This window comes from Lagopus muta, chromosome 3 (assembly GCF_023343835.1).
Source record: "Lagopus muta isolate bLagMut1 chromosome 3, bLagMut1 primary, whole genome shotgun sequence".
NCBI lineage: Eukaryota > Metazoa > Chordata > Aves > Galliformes > Phasianidae > Lagopus > Lagopus muta.
The window spans coordinates 90,414,641-90,438,037 of NC_064435.1; the positions used below are offsets into that span (position 1 = coordinate 90,414,641).

Here is a 23,397-nt window from a genome sequence, read left to right on the forward strand (position 1 = left end):
GGCCAGACAAGAAGTGAGAGGAAATGCTGCAAACCAGAACTTGCTGGTGGAGCTACTGGGTGAGCTACATCAAGTCTACTGGCCTCACTGCCATCCACTGGTGATGTAAAATTCAGTTTTTATGTATGACATGTACACATATATGATGTGGATATGTTTCTTCAGTGCTGATAATTTTTGTTTTATATTAGGAAGTAACAACATTGATTATAGAGGGACGCTACCAGTCATCCTATAGTAAGAATTGCCTAGTGTTGTAAAGGAAGGAACAGTAAGGCAGAAGGAAAACAGCTCACCTCTAATGACGCAACTTTACAGCACGCACATCAACATTAAAAATTATCTCATCTCATTTATAAAGACCTTCCAATCTCTGTAACAAATGAGTGGAGGACGATACAGTCAGCAGCCTCTTCCATCACATCACATGCATTCAAGGAACATTTAGGTATCGAGTTGAGGGACAGGGTTTAGTGAGAACTATTGGTGATAGGCGGTCAGTTGGACTGAATGATTTTGTAGGTCGTTTCCAACCTTAGTGATTCTCTGATTCTGTTACCTCAAAGCATCCCAAAAAGCCGCTCCTGTCAGCTCTCCTGCATGAGAGAAGTGTAGAAAACACGTTATCCCACAGTGTGTCGTTATGCGTGTGGGTGAGGAGCTGATAAAAGACACACGGGAACTTTAATTCCAGAACTTCCGTCTATCTGGTCACTACTGACAATATTATCCTCACAGCGCCGCCGTCTTGTCAGGTTCACAGCAGCGTCCGACCCTAAAGTAGAACCGCAACCCCAGCCCGCCCCGCTCGCGCAGCCCGCCCCTCAGCGGCAGCGGTGGCGCGGATAGGCAGCCAGACCGCGAGAGGGCGCTCGCCGACCCGGAAACGTCTTTGAAGCGGGGACGGGGCGTGGCGTTGGCTCTCCCCGCCCCCTCCTCTTCCCCCGTTCTCGCTCCCGCGGAGCCGCGCGGCTGTGCCTTTAAGCCCGGCCGGGCGCGCGGTGTGTCGCGCCTGCGCAGTGGGGTCGGCACCGGTGGCGGCGGCTGTTGTGGCGCCCCGTGCCCCGCAGCGGCAGGCCGCGGCCCACTGCCAGGCCGGCGGCGGCGCGGGTGTCGCCATAGCGACCCGCCCCGGCGGGATGGAGGGACCGGCCGAGAGGGGCGGCGGGGAGCGCGGCGGAGGGCTCCGCGGGGCCGATCGCGGAGATCCGGGCGCCGGGCCCGCGGCCGCTGCGGTTGCTGGAGTGGAAGGTGTCGGTGGGGGCTGCGGTGCAGATCGGGTCGGTGCTGGCGCTCTGCGCCCCGCTGCCGCCCGCCCCGCGTCCCGCCGCGGCCTCGCAGGGTTCCGGCGCCGGCCCCCGGCCCCAGCGCTCCGGCACCGAGCGCAAGCTGAAGGCGGAACGGCCCGGCGTCGTGCGGGAGCTGTGTGCGCGGCCCGGACAGGTCATCGCGCCCGGGTGAGTGCGCGGCGCCTCGGAGCGGGGCGGTGCCGGCGGGAGCCGCGGGCTGCAGGTGTTTGTCGGGAGCTGTGCCGCCTCGTCCGCGGCGTAAAGCGGGGCTTCTTCCGCCCGGTGCTGGCGGGCTCTCGGAGTCCTGTGTCGAGGCACCTGTGGGAGCTCGGGACGCGCCGCGTTGTTTCGAACCCGGTGTTCCAAACGGAGCCGTTCTGTGCCGACTCCGCGCGCGAGAGCCGCACGTCTTCGCTGCGGGGTGCCGTGAAAGCGGCTCTGAGCTTCAAACCTACCCAGAAATAGCGTGCTTGAGTTTGGCGGCTCGGCCGTAAGGCAGCATAAAACTCTGACACCACCGGGACAAGTTACTGCTTGATGAGAAAGATGTGACTAGCAAAGTGCTGCAGCAAACTGTTGCTGGGCACGGTGCAGATACCATCAGGAGCCTAAATGCTGTTAACCTTATGTGTGTCTCAGTGTGTAAAGCTTCACAAGTATCAACCAAATGCTGTAATTCAAACTTTAAGAAGGGCAGGGGGTTAAACGAGAGAGGCTTTCTAGTTTAACTATGGCTCTGTCTTTGTAAGATTGCGTATTGGTCAACTTTTAATATCCTAAATGCCAACAGCTAGATACGGCCTCTCAGATTTCTAGGTTGAACTGGGCTAAGAGCTTGCTACCCTAAACTTCAAGCAGTTTCTTTTTTCTTGACAGGAAACCATCGAAACCCTCTACTTCCTCTGTTTTAGGACAAGAAGTTATTTTCTTTTATTGCAGCTCTCTTGGTTGCTGGGTGGGTGCAGCTGGGCCTAAACTTTCTTGATTGAAAAATCACCAGCACGTAGGCAACATCTGTGTAAAGCGATGCTCTCAAAGATTCGGGAAAAAAACAATTTTATTGGTGATAGAAGATAATGCAGAGGACATGAAGCTGTATTTTTCCTGCTACAGAAAGCATTATTCTTTCTGAGATAAGATTGTGTTGTTCTGTTACGCTACATCAGCATTCAGCTGCTACATCTGGTATAAGGTGAACGATCTCCTGGTGTCTGGTTCAGAGCAACCTGCCACAAATGCTAGGAATAAAATAGAATAAAAACGTGTGTAAAAATAGCACACTAAAATTTTAAAATAGTGTATGTGAGATGAAATTCGTCTTGATAGCACTGTGTGGACTGAGAGGTGAAGTTTTGTGTTGTCTTGTATTTTTAACTAAGAAGTTGAGGGGAAAAAATGAAACCCAATGTGAATTAAAAATATACTGGCTGTGGTATAGCAGCATTTCAGGTTCAGCTTTATGTGGTAAGAACTTTGGACTTGAATGCACCAATTATTAGGCAGTTCTTGTGTTGATTTGTTTAATTTTGATTCACTTGATTATAATAAGCAAGCGCTTGCTTTGAAACAGAAAATGAATACTGTTTTTTATTACTGTTGTCCCTAACTTCTGAAAATACTTGTCTTAAACTGACAACAGTTAGTTGTTAGTACTGACCTTTGCTGAACTGTTCTGGAGTTCTGAATTTTCAGCATGGTTTCTTACACGCTGTAGTGTGTTTGGGTAAATGTAGAAGAAAAATTCAAATGAAGAGGTAGAAAAAGCATGACGTGAAGGGAGTGGGGCTGGTCAGCATTTGCAGACATAACTGCATGTGTTTGCTAACGTATAAGATATGTTAGCAAGCATTTTATCTCTTGCCTGTAGCTTCCCATTTTGTGGAATGGAAGTAAAAACATTTCACCATCTATAAGCAATATTTGCACATGAAAGTAGTTGGCTATATGTAGTAGTTGCAGGTAATAGTAGTTGACTAAAATATAGTAATAGCTGCTGTAGGTAACGTAGTAACACAGCTGAAACTTTTTCATTGTCTCCAGAGGGTTCACTTGTCTCTTTTCCCATTCCCAATCCAAGCTATCCAGGATCCTAGGTGCCATTTGCTGCTTTGAGAAAAGTGGGCTTGGTCAGTTTAACCCCTAATTCTTTGTAAACTGAAGATATGTGCAAATATTTGCCAGTCACATGAACACTGTAGGCACACTAGTTCTAGTTCAAATCTTTTTACTTAGAACATGAGAATGTAAATTGCTTAAATATTTTTTGAGGATAAATAATGTGACTTGCTGTAAGTTTCTACATTGTAATTTTGGCTAACTTTATTACAATAATGTTTTCTGTTAAGATGTGTTTCTAATGCCTGCTCGTGGTTGGTTGTATTTTTTGTTTTAATCACATATGGGCTCAGATAAAAATCTTCCAGGGTATGAAAATAACATGCCACGTGCAGCACTCAGTTTTCTTGTAGCTTCATTTCCTACTTCTTGGCATAGGCCGTGGCTTTAGCAATCCTCCCCTTCATTCTGTATGGCCTTCCCTGAAGGCCTTGGTGTGTATTGCACTGGCAGAAGCTGCTGAAATGACTCACCTGGATGCTACAGGAGGAAGCTGCTTCTTGATTCTTCAGCAGTACCCATCCCTTGCTGCAGCCTGCTGGATTGGTGTGCAGAGGGCTGCAGGGAGGGGGTGGCTGGGGTGAAGACTGCAGCCTGGGGCAGGCAGGAGGTGGATGTTGCTTATGCTGGCATACGTGGGCAATCAAATACCGAGCCAGGGCTGACTGAGTATAACCTGCTAGGACTGTAAATAGCAGGGATGACAGCAAGCAGGTGATGGAAGGTCTTTGATGTTAACAAAGCAAAATTTTCATGGGTGGCAGAAGCAACAAGTAAAATTTCATGAACTGCCGCGCTGCTCTGTGTATAATTAATGCTAGTTAGTCATCAGAGTTAATTGTTTCGAAGCTGTGACTGGTGTGTTAGGATTCTGGACTGGGACAATATTTTGTTTTATGTGAATGTTTACATGAAGTGTTTCTAGGATTAAGTTGTCCTCTTTGGGGTTCTAATGATGGGATCAACTGCTGAAATTCTCTTGCATTGTTCACGCAGAATCTTCCAAAAGATTGATTCCCTGTACGTTTAGGTTAAATACCTTTCTGTCTTAAATAGCTGTAGTAGCTAAAACTTGAATTCTTTTACAGAGCATAAAATAGCTGGGAGTTGTAATCAAAGTCTTAATGTGTCTGGATTCCAGTCAGAGCTTATTTTCTAAGAGATGGGTGTGTGTTCTCTAACACTGTAGACTGTGTTGTTACTTGGTTGGTTTTTATCTACAATATCACCGTTTGTTTATCTATTGTCACAAAGCCTCAGGGTTCATTTACCACCCAAGATGAGGCAGACGTTTAAGCTGGACCTCAGTACCTTTCATCTTGGAGTCTTGGGGAGGAATGAAGCACTGATCAGTTACAGGTTTTGAAGTGGTGACTGTTGTAGTAAAATACTGAAAAAAACAACTTGCTGTTTCACTTAAACACAGATGTTTTCACAGTGTCCTGTCGAATATTTAATGAGCTTCTTAGAGTCTGCAGAAGTTGCCAAATACTGAGGAATGTTAAATAATACCTAGAAATCCCTATTTACTGTATCTCTTACCTACTTCCTTTTTATATTTGGATGCATTCTGTTTTTATAAGTGATGGTATCCATCTTTCCAGCCTGTTTCCTGTGCTTGTTTTTTCCCCTTCATATTCTGAGTGCTGATGCTAAGAAAGCTGCTTTTAATGTATCTGTCGGGTGTTTGAATTTCATATTGAAAAGGGTTCAAGCTCCAACTGATTTTCATTCCTTCATTGCTTTCTTCTTCTCTTCCTAGTTCTCTGGCACCTAAAAGCACCTGTTACAGGTAGCCATGTGGAAGGTACCCTGTGAGAGGATTGAGTTCTCTGTTCTTTACGTGACCATTTGTTTTCCCCAAACTTCCAGGATTTTCGTTGTCAGGGGGAATGAATCAGCCTGCTCAGCAGGGTTTGGTTGCAATCAGACGTCAAGTTCAGAAGTCACTGATAGAGAGGCGAGGCAGTGTAGTGTGGTTGTAGAAGCCTTGTGTGTGTCTTTGTCTTCAGTGAGGCTTCCCTGCATCTGGGTTTTGTGATTGCTTCCAACTTACGGGAGAGCTGGCTGGAAGGAATATGCCTCCAGCTTTCACCTATCTGGGTGCTGGAAGCCGTGTAGCTGAAGCTGGCCTGATCTCCTGCTTTTCATCCTTCCCACCCAACCTTCTGCTAAATAATCTGGACTGACCAATACCTTCATCTGGCCTGGTTGCCTCAATAGGAAGGCGGTGTGGGAAAGGGAGCACATAATTTCAGCAGTAGCTGGCATTTTGGTCAGATCAAAGTGGTTGTAGGTGTTGTAGGGTTTAAATTATAAGGTGAAATCAAGAAATAACAGTAATGAGGTTGCATATCTCCCTTACTACATATTGTGTAATTGTCTTTAGTGATGAATTGCTTTTATGCTTACCGAATTTCTCCCAAACTGGTGTATTTCCCCTTGTCAGAGCTTTTGCTGTAAGCTGGTTATCTTACTTGAGCTCAAGGATTTTGTCAGCACATGTGGAATCCCGTGGGCCAGCAGTGAGATAGCTCATGGGGCTGTTTTGTGCTGTCATTGTGGATACGTTCCAGCACAATGGGAAGAGACTTTTACTTTAGTCATCTGATGGTGCTGAAAGAACAGATTTAGGGTGTCTGGGCTGATGCTGGTTGATTTGTACAAGATGTCATTCACTGGAGTTGCTTACATCCAGAAGGAATTTTTCCACTGCATACGATACAGCATAAAACTCTGCAGTATGCTGTGTAGGTTACTTCTAGTGGATGGAGGGAACATAGCTTAAACGTGATCTCTGAATGGAGAAAGTGGCCAGAAGTTGGAAGATAACGTAACAGTCTTTATTGACAAACGCAGAGTTGGAGGGATTGTAAGAAATCTGCTGTGTTGGTGCAATATCATAGAGTCACAGAATGGCCTGAGTTGAACCACTATGATCATCTAGTTTCAACCCCCTGCTATGTGCAGGGTCACCAACCACCTGACCAGGCTGCCCAGTGTGCCTTTACCTAGAGGAGTGGAGAGCTTGAGAAGGAATGTGCCTCAAAAGAATCTGAAGGGATGGGTAAGCCCGAGCCCTTACTGCTTGGCTTTGCAGCAGTTCATCTGTGACTTAATGTTGCTGGGTAACTGACGTGAAAGTCTGTCAGTCTGTGGTTCAAGAAAACTGTACTTCTCATCCATGGTATTTTTCAGGAGTTATTCAAGGACTCTGCCTGCTTCCTGGCAGATATTTTTGGGAGTTTTGTTGTTTTTTAATTTCATGGTTAAATATCTAAGGAATTAATCCTTCATGGCGATCCTTCACCTTCAAGGTGATTAGGGCTTTGAAAAATTCGTGCTATGAAACTAGAGTCCCATATAACAGAAGCTGTGGTTGGTTGTTACAGTAAGTTGGGCTCTAGGGCCCTTTGAGGTGGTTCTAAACGCTGCAGCCGCACACCACAAAGTGGTGCTCTGGTGTAAGTTAAAAACATCACTTTTGCAAAAATTGTGGGTAAATTAACCTGCAGAAGCAGGCTTCAAGTTGAATGAGATTTTGCTTGTTTGCCAATCTTGTCAAATGACAGCTAAAATACTGTGCACAACTATGTGGTGGAGATTGGTTGGATGATTCAACTGTGCTGGGTGTTAATAATCATGAACCTAGCATGTTTTCATTTTTACCTATTGACAATTACTTGATGATAATCTCTTGAGCATGCTGCAAAACTGGTAGGGGCAGAGGCTTTTAGTTTGTAGGAACCTTATTTTGCTGTAGTAGTGCAATTTTGCATCTTGTGCTGTTCATTGTTAAGTCATACGGTGTCAAATTGAGGTCAGCAGCTTTAAGTGACAACTGTGACAACTTGGGGGTTGTTTATGACTGTTGTGGTATTTCTTTATCCCAAACTGATCTGAGGAATGCACAATTTTTTGGGCTCTTCATTTATGTAAGTGACATGCAAGCAGGAGGCAGTAGCTTTATGGCATACGAGCAGTCAGTTTTTCCATTTGTACATCTGACGAATCACACTATAAGTACTGTGGTATTGCTTGGTTCCTTTGAAAAGACTATTAAGACAATTAAAAGGACTATCAAGGCAGAGCCATGACTTGATTTCCCTGGCATGGAGGTGTTCAGCTAGCACTGAACAAAAAGGCAAGGTAAATGCTAATGGCAGTGACCCCTCCCTACTGTAAGGAGGCTGTTCTGTGGGGTGAGTTGCTGATGCTGCCTGCATCCTCCATGGCTACTAGCCATTTTCTATAAATGCTTGCAACACTGTCATCTTTTCCCCTCAGTGGCCTTGCTGCCTTTGTTTTTCATTGCTGGAAATGTGTGATTATGCTGGAAAGGCTGATATAAAAAGAACAAAAAAACTTTAGGAGGGTGTTTTTTGTTTGTAGTCGCCTTGCTTCAGTGAACTGTTGCAACTGAGATGTGGCAAATTGGATCACAGATGAGACAACCTTCTATTCTGACTTTCCCGTTGAAATTAACCTACCTAGAAGTATAGCCATGGTTGCATTCATTACGGACTTGGCATGTTTTTGAGTTAACACTAATGACCAGGCCTTAGGATTAGTACTGGCATTGACTTCCTCTGTTAATGAGAGCAAAATGCTGATATCAAATTTCATGAAAGCTTTCCTTCCACCACGCTTTTTCAATCAGCAGCGTGAGAAAACAGGTACTTTTAAAAGGCTTATTTTAGAAATAGACAAGATGGATAAGTTTGGAAGTGCTGTGAGAGCAGTGATGGCCTCAGGGCTGTCCTTTGCATCCTGATGCCATTAGTAAATGTTTGTCCCTGACCATGGTTATTGCAACACAAATAACATGTTGTTGCTGTTGCACATTTAGTGTCTGTTTCTGATTTACAAACACACCTGGGAAGAATGTGAATAAGATCCTAGAGTGAGTTTCCTTATTTCACAGAATCACTTCAGTCTTTGTATAGATGTGTTTATATGTGTGTGTCTATATATGTAATAGTGTGCACAGTCCATATTGGTGCCTTGTTGCAATCCTTCAGTTATCTGGGTGCTATTGGAGTCACCTAGCCCCTCTCACCCTATCACACATAAAACATGTGCCATTCACAGCCCAGTTGCTCTCCCCAGTGCCTGGTTTGCTCGCTAACTGTCTCAGCTCTGCAGATCTGGAAAAGGGCTTTTTGGAAGGGGACTGTGTTTTCTCTGACAGTTTTCCTTTGAGTATTATTGCTTAATGAGCTCGTGGATTCTGCTTATCACCAAGTGGTTCATGAAGAAGTTCTCTGAGGAAAAAGTAAGGTGCTGCTGATACTGCCAGCAATAGAATGTATTTGAATGTAGAGGGGATTAATTTCTCCTGCAGAAGTGGAGTAGGGAGCTGCTCTTTTCTTTTAGCAGGTTTCTGACATGAGCTGGACGATAAAAGAAGCAGAAACCCAAAGCTCTTTGGTGTGTGCAGCCATTTAAGACAGATTTGCAGACTTCTGTTCAGAGTGCTTATGTCTGATAGTCGACTTGGATCTTGGCTCTTATATTTTGAGAATCAGCAGCTAAACAGTAAAGGGAATGTTTCCGGATCTGAGATTCACAAAAGCCACTTTGAGTTCCACAGTATGCTTGTAGCAAATCTACTTTTTAATGTACATTTACAATACGTGCTAAAACGTAAGTGGGTGAAGTGTTTCAATGTGGTTGAGTAGAGCTCAGGCCTTCTTTCAGCAGTTAGTATATGTTGTTGGTTTGCGTTTGTTTTCCTCTGGGAGAAGTCTGCTTCAGATCCTGGCAGCTGTGCTTGGAAGTTTGCTCAGCTTGGTTGTACAGTGCTGACAAGTTCGCTGGTGCTCCAGAGTTCTTTCTCTGTCCTTTGGCTTAGATTGCTGTCAGGTGCTTTGAACTCTAGTGAGCATCAGAAAATTAGATGTTCTGGTCGTGTTTACATGTGCAAGAACAAAACTGGTTATTAGTGGTGTCGTTGAGTATGTGACAAGTTAGGGAGGTGATGCTTAGGAAAAAGTATCTATGAGTAATTTAGAAGTCCCAATTTTTTTTAATAAGAATCCTTCCTCTGAGATCATAAGTTTAACATGAACAGAAACTTTTGCATGTCCTAATTTATATCACACCTTAGCTCAGGATATACCAGCCCCTTGATGATGTTAGGTCAGATGCAAGGTAGAGAATGCCTGAAGATGCTTCTGCTTTCCAAGGTTTCATGAAGTGACCACCAGGCTATTGAAAACAATTAAATGGGCACTCAGTTACAATATAGTTGGTCATTGTAAACCTTCATGCACGTTTCTGAGTCTTTAGTTGATTCTGAAGGGTTTTCTTGGACTGTTCCAGTGTCTGTGTAACCTCGGGTTCGTGCACTGAATACAGTGTAGATAAAGTTGAGCAGTTCTGGCTTGCTCCTTAGTGTGAGCCAGGAGCCTGAGTAAGGCAGATGAAGAAGGAAGTTCAGAGATGAACCAAGGTAAAGGAGAGCAAGGCAAACCTGTTTGTAAAAGTGAGGAGAAGGGAGGGTGAGTGAAATGATGGAGCGTGTATTTGGGGAGATGAGAGGAGAGCTGAGTAAGCAATAAAAAAAAAGTTGCCTATAGTGAAGGATCACTCTTTTGCCTTCTTGTGAAGATCCACTGACTGCTTGTGTTCTATGAAATATATACACTATTTGAAAAACAGTGGTCCAAAATGGTTGCAGAGGAAGACAAGATACAATTGCCAAGCAGATGATGGGCCCCCGTGTGGAAGGATCTGATCTGCCCTTTTGTAAATGAAAACACTAGCAGCAGGATGGCATATGAAAGCTTTTATTTAAGTACACCTGATCTGAATCTAGTTCCCACAGATGGGGGGGAAAAAACCCAGCATGTGCAACAACTGCAGTTTTGTTAGCAGTTGTCAGTCTCCTGGTCACTAGGAGACTTGCAGCACAGTGGAAGCAAGCCATTGCATGTGTTGTTGGAAAGGAGAATTGTTGGAACTTTCAAATGCACAGTACTTAAATTTATGAGCGAGAGATGTGAACAAAGATGAAGGTTTCTTTCATGGTGCTGCTGTCTTGCTGCAATGCACATTTGAAACCAAAGAGAAGACACTTTCACTCAGAAGTTGGTTATAGAACTGGCTTTTTTTTTCCTTGTTCTGTGTTTTTGAAAAATTAGAGGGATGCAACAGCAGTGGTCATGCAGTTGGAGAAGCTTTGTGGTATCTGAACTAAATGTGACTGTTATGCTTAATCCTTAGGACTTCTTTTAAACTCTGTTGAAGGAAATGGGAGGAGTGTCTTGTAGTGACTGTTCAAGTACTTGAGAGAGTAACAGAAGCAGAGCAAAACACTTCTGTGAAAAGACTGAAATAATTCATGTTCTTCCATGGCACAAGAAAATCACAAACCAGGATGAAATCAGTATAGAAACATTTATGTATTTGATTTTCAGTAGTACATAAATGGGCAGTTATATCTAGCTGAGTATAACCTGTTTCTGTACAAAGAAGGCTTCTGTCCCTTTTTTCCTGCGCTGAGGCCAAAAGCACATATCTGGCTTTCAGTTTTCAATCAGTAATCTAGGTATCTGAAATTAACATGCAATAAATTGGATGCTTGTATCTCTTTTCCAGGGGTGTCTTGGTGAGACTGGAAGGATGTAGCCATCCGGTGGTTATGAAAGGTTTGTGTGCAGAATGTGGCCAGGACTTGACTCAGTAAGTATTACAGCTCGCTTTCTTTTGAGCTTATCCTTGCTTGTGATTAGGAATTCACACTCTTCCTTCTGTCATCTGCTTTGCTTCTATGTTCTGATCCTTGGTAGTTGTGAATCATATCTGTAAGTACACCTGTGAAGTTGGAGTAGTAACTAGTAGGGAGAGAGGACAGTATTCACACTGCCCAGCATAGACAGGGCAACTTAATTTTCAAATTTCAGCATAAAGCACTCTTTTTAAAAAGGAAAAAAAAAAAAGTTTGGACTATCTAGTGAAATTCTTGCTTTAAATTGAGTGACCTGAGCATGTTGTTTCACAGTCACATCATTAGTAGTGTCATTATATTAAGAAGTGTATTTCTGAAGTGAGAAGTTGGTATTCATAGGCAAAAACTGGTGTTTCTCATGGATAAAGTCAGTGTTCAAAGAAACTGGCAAGGGCTGTGCCATTGTTGCAGGCTGCTGTAATGCACTGTTTACACAAGGCACTTGTTTTGTTAACCTGAAGCAGATTTTCAAATACATGACCTATTTCTACGTTGCTGTGGTCACAGATGCATTGTTTGGAACTATATTGACTTGTAACTATTACAGAGATTCATAACTTGGAATGCAAGCCAATAAGAGGCCACGTGGTACTTGAGGTACAGCTGTGGTGCACATCTACAACTCTGTCAACTGCGTATTTTCTCTCTTTTGGTGAAGATGAATGTAGGGAAGCTTACTATCTTAGGGAGAAAACGTCAAGAGTGTAAATGTAAAGGTGTAAATCATCCTTGTTGTGTGTCCTTTGCTTTTTGTATGTCTGTAACAGGGGAGCTGAGAGGCAGAAGTTGTGTTGACCATGACATAAACATGAGAATTTCATCTGTGCAGGTGTAAATAACTGTGGGAAAGGATCAGTATAATTCATGTCACCTTTCTTCATTTGCAGTGTGTCTGAATGGCAGCTAGCTTATCTTTAGTGCTTTTAACTTAAGGCTTTAGAATTGTTTTCAATTTTTTATGAAATACTCTGCTGTGGAACTAAGGGAATTTAAGCCTTAGGCCAAAAAAGCAAGTTCAAAATTTGATTTTCTTCTCCTTTGTTCTCTCATTGCTTGTACAGTTGGTACAGAGAATGTTTCTTATGCAAATTACTAAGTCAGCATCTGTTTTCAAAAATGAACTGAATGGTAGACCGGATTTTATAAATGAACATTGAGTGCTCATTCCCTTTGGAAGGAAATACTGGGGTTTCCTTTTAATTCATTGTCATTATTAGGGATTATTTTTGAGCAGTATACCATAAACCAGAATAAACACACTGAATATTGGAAGTCTTAGAGATTATGTAGCCCAGATAGTGATAGGATGTAACTTTAAATGAAAGCTTGATTGTTGATATTTTATAGACAAGTACTTGGCACAAAGCAAACCTAACATGAAGTTAGGATAATAGCAAATAAGACTTTTCCTGCCCTGAAGGAATGCTTGAATTAAGGCTGAAATATAGTAATGTCTAAATGTTGCTATTATTTCATGAAAATCTGTACAAATTTGGGTTTTTTTGGTGTATTCAGTTTTCTCAATATAGTCTGCATCAGAGAGCATCTTTATTTTACACAGAATTTCTTACACCTTTGGAATGAGGCATTAGATCTGAGCCTACATCACAAGGCAGTTTAAAAGCATCGTTGCTTTTTTTTTTGCTTGAAGAGAAACCAGTACAGACAGTTCACCAGCAGCCTGCTAGTTAACCAGTACAGACAGTTAACCAGCAGTGCATCCTTTCCATTACACAATTTCTTTGCTTGTTTGAGTGGACCAAGTGATATCTCTCTCTTCCCTGGATTCAGGTAGTGCTTCCAAATGCTGCAGTACTGTAGAAATGTGTCTGTATGTGACTGTTTCTTTGTCACTGCTTAAAGGCCCCAGCACAGGTGAAGAATACTCTTTTTTCTTGGGAACTTGTGTAAATTACTTGGTGCTGCGTTCTCATGAAATGAAAACTGGGTGAAGTTTAACTTTGGCTGTAGATACAAAACTTCGTCCTTGATTGGAGAGAGGTACATAAAAGAATCAATAGATGTGTGTGTCACGCAGCACTGAATTTGTACAGTGATTTTTCTAATGTTGATGAGTCAGAAATAAGTCTTAAAAAATGGTTGTTCACAACAAATTTGTTTGCTGTAAGCTAGGAATGCTGAAACAGTGTGGAGTTGGTTGGTCTGTTTTAAGGAACTTCGTACTTGTACATGCTTGTGTGTAGATGTACTCATCACACTTATCCTCTTACATGATTTTGAGTGCATGTGTATAGTATGTGCATACATAAATAGAGGCACCAACTCAAGGTGATCTGTGGCTCTTCTTTTGAAGCAGCAGTCAGGTATAAGTTGATCTGCTACACACAGAGTAACTTTGTATATGGTTTGCATAGATTTGTTTCATAGTCCAGCTTGCAAGAGTAGGTAATTGTGTGCTGAGCGTTTGCAAAAAGGGAAAGTAAGTTCTAAGGGTGAATGGTTTGGTAGCTAACAACTTATAACTCATCACATTGATCAATGTGTAGATGCTTTCTTCACCTTGGTGTCTTTATATATGGCTGTACAGAACCACTAATTACAATGAATTCTTCTGCAAGGTTTACATGGAGAACTTCTTTGGTACATTTGTACATTTTGTTCAGTAACTTGCATTAACAATAACCTGAAATTACGGATGAGGCAAAACTGCTCTTAATCATTCAGTGTTCTGAACGTGACTGCTTCAGTACTGCAGGCTTTACTGCTCAACTTTTAATTCACTTCACTTTTGCTCTCTTCTGATGCCTCTTTTCTCTTTGTGGTTAGGATTCGAAGCAAGAATGGAAAACAGAATGTACCATTATCCACAGCAACTGTGTCTATGGTTCATAGTGTCCCAGAACTGAAAGTGAGCTCTGAGGTAAGTATAATTCTTCTTTCCATGTTCATAACCTTCATTTTAGGTTAACAGCTGAAAAGTTGAATTATAGCTTATTAATTATATAATTAATAATTTTCTTCAACATTCTTACATAAAGTGTAAGGGGACGTTTGATGATGAACATCAGTAGCCTAGAGGCTTTTGTGTTTATGCTTATGCAGATTGATTGTATCAGCTTTTATAGTATTTCTTTTGGGCCTGTGTGCTGAGAATAGATGCTTGTGTGATAGTACATAGGAAATACGTTACTTAAGTGTTTGTGTGTCAGAAAACTGACAGCTTGTCAAAAGTTCAGTTGTTACTATTGTGTGTTTGCAGTGTATGTGAAACCTAGCTTCACCATGGTCAGTCAGGAGCCCCGAAATTGGGCCTAAGAGATGTAGTCAAGACACGTTCTTTACATCTTACCTCCATCTTAAATTTACTTCCTTACCTTTTCAGAGGTTCCACTTAGATGAATTATCAAAATGTGCTTGTTCAACATTTAGATTATTTAGAGAAAAAGGCATGATTATTTTAAAAATAAATATCCTATTAATCTTTCGTAGCAAATTCATGGTTTACTTTTATTTCTTTACTTTGTTGATGCTTGCTCTCTTTGTTTTTTGGTTTTTTTTTGTAACTCCTCAAAACATGCCAGTGAGAAGAAGTGTGGAGTAGAAAGCAGCTAGAAACCATCCTCATTGCAGAGGAGTGTTTCAAAGGGCAGTTTGTGTTTGACCCCTGCTTCTTCAGAATATTCTACTTTACTTCTAGGTTACTGTCTGGTGGTACTGCAGCTTACCATTACAAGTGGCTAACGTGAGCACAATGCTTTGAATGGTTACAAATACACAGAAAAGAAGCAGACTTCAGCTCAAATTACAGGAACAAGAATGTTTTGCATAGGGTTCATAATAGAGCTGCATAGAGCTAAATAATCCAAATGTGTCTGATGATTTGTTCTTTAGGCTACATCGAGAGTTATGATGGCTTCTGTCATTAGCAGCTTTAATTTAATATTCAGCAATGTTGTCAACTGTATTATATTTAAATGATATGAAATTGCTGAACGTAGTAGTCGGATTTTCAGAACTACTGATGAACTTATTTGTGTACCTCAGAACTCAGTTCTGGTCTTCAAATGATTAGGTGGATGTTTGTTATGTATGTAGATGAATGTTGTTCTGAGTTCATAGATCATAAGTTGCTCCTGTCACATAGATCAGCATAGACATTAGGGATATATATTGCTTTTCTGTAGGAAAAGTTGCTGACATGGCTGCCATCTGGACAGTGTTACTATGTGTTAATGCCTTTGCAGCTAGTTTATAGCAGCATTTCTTCTCAGGTTCACAATATAAGGAGGCCAGTAACCCTAGTTCATTTATTGTAAACTAAGCTTACTCTATGAATGCTTTGTTACAGCAAGCTGAACAGCTGGGAAGAGAAGATCAACAACGACTACACAGAAATCGGAAACTAGTGCTTATGGTAGATTTGGATCAGACATTGATCCATACTACAGAACAGCACTGCCAGCAGATGTCTAATAAGGTATGTGCTTGGTGTTAAATTCCAAACCAGAGTCATGACAGAAATATTTCTAAGAATATTAAATGATGGCTCTTCTAAAACAAAATTAAAAATAACAAGAGCAATAATAATAAAAACACTGTGTGGTTAAATAGATAAAACTAACTGAAGAATAATAAAAAATGTGAGGAACATGTTCTGTGAAATACTCCTTTTTCTCCCATCTCTGTTTAAAGTGATAACTTTTCCTCATTTGTGTTTCTTTTCATTTTTATGTTCCAGTTACTTTGAGCAAAAAAATACTCAGGTGGTTATTTTTAATGTGAGCCTTTCTTCCTCTACAGCTCACAGACTGAATACGTGGTTAGGAGATGTTCTTTTTCCTCCACATAATCTTTGTGGCAAAAACTTGTTTTAGCCTACTTGTATGAATTAAAATAGTGGAAGTGATGGGAGAGGGTACTTTTTGAATGCTGGCATTACTGTTTGGCAGTTTGGTAACATAAAACATGCTTTTTCTTCCAGGGCATATTTCATTTTCAATTAGGTCGAGGTGAGCCTATGCTGCACACTCGTTTGCGTCCTCACTGTAAGGAATTCCTGGAAAAAATTGCCAAGCTGTATGAGCTGCATGTTTTCACATTTGGCAGCAGACTTTATGCACATACAATTGCAGGTGAGTAGTGTATTATGTTTAGCAATGGCTCAGTAATCTGACTTCATACTCACATGACTTATTTTCTTTTGGTGATTGTTTTCAACTATTTGTTCTTTAGTTTCGCACAAAATAACTCATGTATGCTCCTGTAAGCAGAATTCTCATCTTAGAATTTAGGTGCTGCCGTGTGTATGGCCCGTAATTTTAGCAGCAGTCCCTTTTTTCTCATATCTGATGCGTGGTGGTGATACTGTTTTTTGTTTTTTGCTTCCCTGAAAAGTTAAGGGATCAGATTGTGGCATGGCAACTATTGCCTTCCTATTTAACTAAGAAATCACACAGATGAGCTCTAACAGTGATCTGCAACATCTAAAAGATCTAGATAAATAGGTAGGTAGACAGATAGCTCTAGGTGGAACTGCTGCTTTAGATCTTTATCTATGAAAATCCACAGTGTGGATCTCCTGTGGAGGAAATTTACTGTTTGCCTTCACCTGAGGAAGTTGGTCTGCTATATAAATTAAAAGCAATTCTGTGTTCTGTGTTGTGTCCTGATACCTACTTTCTAGAGAGAAAAGCACAGATCTGACAGTATTTTAATGCATTATTCTCAAAAACTTGTAAATGTTTTCTCCTTGTAACTGTAAAATCAGCATTGAAATTCTAAAGCTTTTAGCAGTAGCAGGCTGTGGTGTGGGTCATTGTGTGAAATGTGTATTGTTCCTACATGCTTAAAAGTGAACCCACCTGATTCCATCACAAGTTAAGGTAATGAATGGTAGGGATGTGATCATTTTAAACTATTTTTTTTAATTGGGGAAAAAAAAAGCTTTTACTCCATTCCATAGCATTCCTTGACAGAACAGCATTCAGCATTTTTACTTCAGATTTCCCTCTATTAATAGCCTGTAAGTGTAATACAGTGTCATTAAGAATGTTCAGGCTGTGTCTCCACGCGTCAAACTGTGTTTGCTGCTCTTCCATGTTACCTAGCTTACCCCATTCACCCTCGTTGCCTTTCACTTTTTTGTCATGTTGCTGTGATTGCCTTGATAAATGGTATCAATGAAAAGCAACTATTTCTTATCAAGAAAGGAAGATTTCAAAGCAGAACTATTCTAGTTATCTGTCATAGTTCTCATAAGGAATTGTATAAACTGAGGGCTGTATGCGTGTTTAATATGCCATAGGGAATACTTGTAATGACAAGATATTTCTGTTATTTGAAAAGTGACAGCTATTTGTCATCCCCTCAAAATAAATTACAGGAGAGACATGTCCAAATGTCCACATTATTCAGTATTGACAGCACTGTTTGAAGTTCTTCCTAAGGCTTTGTCAGTCTCACTATTGGAGTACATGCTCTGTACTGCTAACGTGCAGTGCTTTTTTTGTTATTTTACCCCGCTCTCTTCCTTAGAGTGTGGTTATTTCCTTTAGCAAAACAGAACTTCTTGTATACTGAGTACTTACATACTGCATCTGGATACCTGACATAAGGGAAGTGGGTGGCCTACCTTCTTGAGTTGGATTTTGTGCCAAAACTTTTCCTTGGCCTAAGCTCTGAAGATGAATACCAAATAAAGTCAGAAGTTATAGCCTTCTGCTATAGCCTAAGTATAGCCCAGAAGCAAATACCCTTCTGAGCAAGGGAGAAGGAGGAGCTGTAGAGGTAGCTAATAATGGTGATTGCTCTTATCTGAACGTGGTTCTGTTTTTGCTTATTTTCATCTCTGAGTAAAATTTGGATCACCCTGCAGTCCCCATGCTGTCACAGACTGATGCTTACAGTGTGGCAAACATCTCTGTGGTTGTCATACTTGAGCTGTTCCATCTGTTCCATAGAGAAGTTAGCCACAAAATGAGCAAATTCATGTATTGCTGCTTTCAGACATTTCCAGGCTTCTGTATGTTACCTGCGTCTGTCTAATCTCATCAAATCATTCAAAACAGGAGAGGATTTTTCAATGATGATGGTAGTTTCTGCTGAAACACGTTGGTTTGGAGAGTAGAAGAATGTTGGTCGACCTTAAGGCCGTGCTGCCCTCCGATGAGCAAGGTGCTGTGGCGATGTGTTATTGCATACACACACCACCTGGGGGCAGTATCGGTTAAGGCATTTCTCACAGGAAGCAATAGATGGGGTGCGTGTTTGTTTTTAACCGTTATCCCACGTTACATAAGGAAAGGACTTCTAATAAAATGCCAGGAATCTTTTTGTGAGATTCCTCTATGCTTTCTCAGCTTCTCCATATACATCCTATATTATTTTCTTTGTATGAAATCCGTGGGACTTTGAGCTGCTGCTTCCACATCCTGGAGTGCTTTTCCCTCAGTTGGAAAGTAGATGACTGTTACCTGCTGGGTGGACTTAGCTGATATTTGCAGATATGGTTTCTACCTGCTCAAGTCATTTATCACTAACCCATTCCTAATTTGGCACACTCGCACAGGTGTTTCTTGTATGCTAATGAAATAGTTTTGGGGTTTCTAATCTAGAAGAGTTTGTAGTATTTTTCTTCATTATTATTTTGTCCAGTTGGTACCTAATGAATGGAGTTATATCCAGCTGGCAGTCAGTCACGGATGGTGTTTCCCAAGGGTTGGTATTGGTGCCTGTCTTCTTTAGTATCTCTAGTGTTGATCTGTATGAGGGGGAGGTTGTGGCAAGCCAGGGAGGGGTTCAGCCTCTTCTGCCATGTAACTCGTGATAGGACTAGAGGGAATGGCCTCAAGTTGCACCAGGGAAGATTGGGTTGGATATTAGGAAAAACTTTGTGAAAAAGTGATCAGGCACTGGAACGAGCTGCCCTGGGTGGTGGAGGAGTCACCACCCCTAGAGGTTTTCAAGGAACATGTTAATGTGCTGCTAAGGAACGTGGTTCAGTGGGCAGCATTGGTGGTAGGTGGGTGATTGGGCTAGACTTAGATTAGCTTTTCCAGTCTCAAATGATGTATGAATTAGTGATTTTTCCCTGAAACCTAACAAAATTAAGATTGTGTTTATTACTTTGAATTTATTTGGTAAGCGACATCAAGCAAATAATGAATCATATAAAGAAGTTCTTTACAAGGCCAGTACTGTTTTATCTTACTGCTATTCAGATACATTCGTTCTGGAAGGCCCAACTCTGGAGCATCACTGGTTAACAATCTTTTCTGTATTGTCAGTGAATTATTAGGAGAGGAAAAAGAAAAAAAAGAAATAGTAGAATTTTCATTAAAGGTCCCTGGAATAGCTCTGGAACACCACTTCATGGGTAATCCCTAACAGTCAGGACTTATGTGTTTGGGCTGTTTCAATTTAATTTACTCTTTTCTGAACAGTTCTAGATAGACAGCAGTGCAACTAAATGGGTTTTGCCATATAAGCAGTACAGTCCAATGCACTGTAGAGTCCCTCTGTAGAGTTCGGGTCATTAGTAGAAGAGATGCTGGTTTGGAAAAAGAGCAACTTGTGTGACAGCTTATGTAGTTTGTCAAAGTATCTGTGTGTACAGCAATAAATCTCTGTAGCTAATTCTCTCAATTCATTATGCCTAGGTACTGCAAGGGTCTCACTACAGGGGATGATGCTACGATTTGCAGCAATTCTTAAGCATAGCCGGGTGAGTTAAGGTTGAACCTCTGTCCTTAACTCGGAATTTTCTTGCTTTTATGGGTTTTAAGTTATTCCAATTACACAGTAATACATACACATCAACACTGTAGAAGCGACTACTGATGTTTTTATTATTTTTTTTATTTGTACCCTCTGTTTTAGAAGACCCAACTGAACATATGCCTGGGAGCTGGATTTTTTTTTCCCCATGGATAAAAACAAAAAAAGAACATTCCTTCTGTAAAAGTCTGAGCTCCTTGAAAGAAAATTAGTGTGGGTCTTTAGAGTCAGGAGTCATTTTGAACTCTTCTTCTGTCTAGAAGATGGCCACAACTTAACTAGAATAAAGTCTTAACAAAAAACAAAACCACTAAGTATTTAGTGCTTTGTGTTATTCATATGAATAGTGAGAAGTTGAGCAAATTTGATGAGATTGCAGATTCAGGTTAGCATGCAATTATGTAGCTGTGACATCGGTTCGTGAAGACCAACTTCATTACTGAGGATAGGTTCAGAAGCATGTGCATGTGTGTTTGTACACCAAAGTCACTATTTTCCTAAATGATGGTATTTTGTCTTGCTTTAAAGTCAGCTAGCACAGCTTCTCCTATTTCTTTTTTCCCTTTTTTTTGTTTTTCCCCCTATAAGAGTGCAGTCAGACTTGTAACTGCAACTGAGCATAAATATTTCAGTGAATCATAGGACCCACTCGTTCTGTGGGAAAGTACTGAAGTAGTGTTAGAGGTAAAACTTAAAACCTACAAATGCAAGAGCTCCGGCTGGAATGGTCCCATCAGCTGCCTGCTGTGCTCAAGTATTGCAGCACGTTGCCGACTCTTGTGAGACTTCTTTGCAGTCCCTAGGCATAATGAGCTGAGGAAAGCATTTAGTGTTAAAGAATCACCTGTAGAGATATAAATGTAAGTTGCAAGAACGTGCATCTATCACCACTGTATTTTTCAGCCTGATCTGTTTGGATGTCACAAATCTAGTTGTTTTGATATCAGATTTGTTGCTGTGTTGAAGGAAAGCAAGATGGATTTTTTTTAAAATGAATCCCACTGCATTCCTTACAAATCTGATTTGCTGTACGTAGCCTTAACTCCTATAGTATTTCTTATCTCAAAATTGTCTCTTTGTTAAACTGCTGTTGCACAGATTAGAATAGCTGAATTATATGGAACATCTAAAAGGACCACATGTCTCAAGTGTTAATCTTCTACTCTCTTCTTTCAAAAGGATTTTTGGATCCTGAAAAGAAGCTTTTTTCCCATCGAATATTATCAAGGGATGAATGTATTGATCCATTTTCTAAAACTGGGAATCTTAGGTATGTATGTGAGTATCTGCATTAAACAAAACAGGACAAAGAGGCAATGCTGTCAGTTTGATAAATTGTACTTCCTCTGTAGTCAACACGTTCTTAATCCTTACCTGCCTCTTAAATATCAACTCTGCCTCAGTAACACTGAGATGTTCGATATCGCAGCATTTCATCTGGTTGTGTTCTGTGGTGATGGAAAAGCAAGGATGTGAACCAATGATGTTATTTTTCTCTCACAGTTTGTATTCTTGCAGTAGCTTTATCTCAGTTTTTTTTGTTGTGGCCTTGTGTAATGACTTGCATTGAAGAATAGTAGAATACCTCAGTATTCTTAGTTCAGTTATGTACACTTAACATTCAGGCTTTCAGAAGTGCTGTACGTGTTGGAAGCTTCTGTTGTGCAGTGGTGGAGGGCTATTTCTTTCTTTTTTTTTTTTTGAAATTCATATTCTTTGAATTCATACTCCAGTCCAACCTCAGATTTTATCCTGATATTCTCTATTATATGATAAGGATTTTTTTTTATTATTATTATTTTTTTTCCAGAGAGCAGAGAATGGATTTTTGGTTTTTCATAAAGCTGTATTAAAAATAACTGTGTGCTCCTCATCCTCATAGCAGATGAGAAGCTTTTCTCTTTTCTTGGTGTTTTCATATGCATATGTCTTGATTACTGCACTGACTGGTTGATATAAATACTAATACTGCTGGCTTTGTCTTGGCTTGAATAAGTCTACTTTCTTTAAAAGTGTATTTATGTCTTTTTCTTACTTATAATCCAGGTGGATTATAAGTGGTGGTGTTGTTATTTTAATCAGTGTAAAATGTGAAAACTAGACAAACTTTGTGATGTTTCGTTATTGCTGAAACTTGGTAGTTCTTGCTTCTGGTCTATGGGATGAGGATTTTAGAACAGGCCTTCCCTTTTTAATTAACTTTAGTTTAAATACTGTATTCTAAATTTTGTAATTTTAATATAGCTGTCTTTTTTGTGTGTGTGAATTTGTCCACGTCTTGTAGACATACCTATAATAAACAAAAAGTTCAGCAATAGTGTCAGTTGCTAAACTGAATTCATTTTAACTTTTTCAACTCTTTTGTTTCTTAGAGATCTCTTCCCATGTGGGGATTCCATGGTTTGTATCATTGATGACAGGGAGGATGTCTGGAAGTTTGCACCCAACTTGATAACCGTGAAGAAATACGTATACTTTCAGGGGATAGGTGATATTAATGCACCTCCTGGATCAAGAGAAATTCAAATGAAGAAGAAAAGTAATTATTCATCATTCTTTTGTTTTATTTTTCAAATGCTATTGATTGTGTTTATTTCAGTGCTATCACTGTGGCACTCAGGTGAGTGATCTTAGGCTATTGCAGCTGACACAGTGCTCTTGAAGCACGTGTGGAAGTAGCTCTGTAAAGCTGGACTGTTTCTTAATAGTTCCCTTTTGGTGAGACATTGGACAGGAGCGGAGCTTTAGTGGTAGCGTTTTGGTTGATACAGCTGAAGAGCTGCTGTTATTCTTTGGGGGTGGGGGGGAAGTATTTGAAAGGCAATACAATAAGAAATGGTGTTGCTTTTTTCTAGTTCAGCCAAGGGGTTTTTTGTTTTGTTTTTTTGTGTGTGTATTATTATTACTTAATATGATGCATTTTTCCCCCTTATTAAGCTTGAAATATCCAACATGGAAACAGTTATAATGTCATTCAAGCTGAAATAGGACGTGGAGTCCTTTTTTTTTGACTGGTATCTGTAGGTACAGGGCAGCAGGGACGTGCACTCAGAAGTGGGACAAATTAGGATGACTTATGATTTCGTCCTAGTCACTCATTCCTATTCATTCCTGATCAATATCTAAGTGCACTGTTTGAACACCTACAGTTTATTTATCTCCCTCTGTCTACAGATATCTTATGAAGACATATCCTAAAGCTTTTTCTGTTCTGAGTTTGTTACACTTGCTTGTGTTCCAGCAACATCTCAAATGAGCCTTGAGCAGTATGTTTGTCTAGCTAAAACATGTATCTCTTTTGAATTCTAAACATGCAGATATTTTGCTTATGAAAATTAGGAAATCTATAAAAGTGATGGAAATTTATAGAGGGAATTCTTGTTGAGGTTCTGGGTTAGGGCCTTGTGAAGTGTAGTGGTTTTTTTTCTTCAGTAGCTCAATTTCTTCTGAGATGTAGTATGAAAGTCATGCTACAACATATGCCCTTTTTGTGCTTGCAAATTTGATGAATTACTTTTTAATTGT

At 40.7% G+C, this 23,397-nt stretch overlaps 1 protein-coding gene across 1 annotated transcript in view; it reads left to right on the forward strand.

Moving 5' to 3' along the window:
* The first annotated feature begins 1,140 nt into the window (after window positions 1-1,140).
* Window positions 1,141-23,397, forward strand: part of CTDP1 (CTD phosphatase subunit 1) — a 100,655-nt gene continuing 78,398 nt past the window's right edge. The window contains exons 1-7 of the mRNA XM_048939068.1: window positions 1,141-1,457; window positions 11,007-11,090; window positions 13,924-14,017; window positions 15,446-15,574; window positions 16,079-16,229; window positions 21,052-21,142; window positions 22,245-22,411. Coding sequence (XP_048795025.1) covers window positions 11,050-11,090; window positions 13,924-14,017; window positions 15,446-15,574; window positions 16,079-16,229; window positions 21,052-21,142; window positions 22,245-22,411 — 673 coding nt within the window. The 5' untranslated portion in view covers window positions 1,141-1,457; window positions 11,007-11,049. The remainder of the gene's footprint in view (window positions 1,458-11,006; window positions 11,091-13,923; window positions 14,018-15,445; window positions 15,575-16,078; window positions 16,230-21,051; window positions 21,143-22,244; window positions 22,412-23,397) is intronic.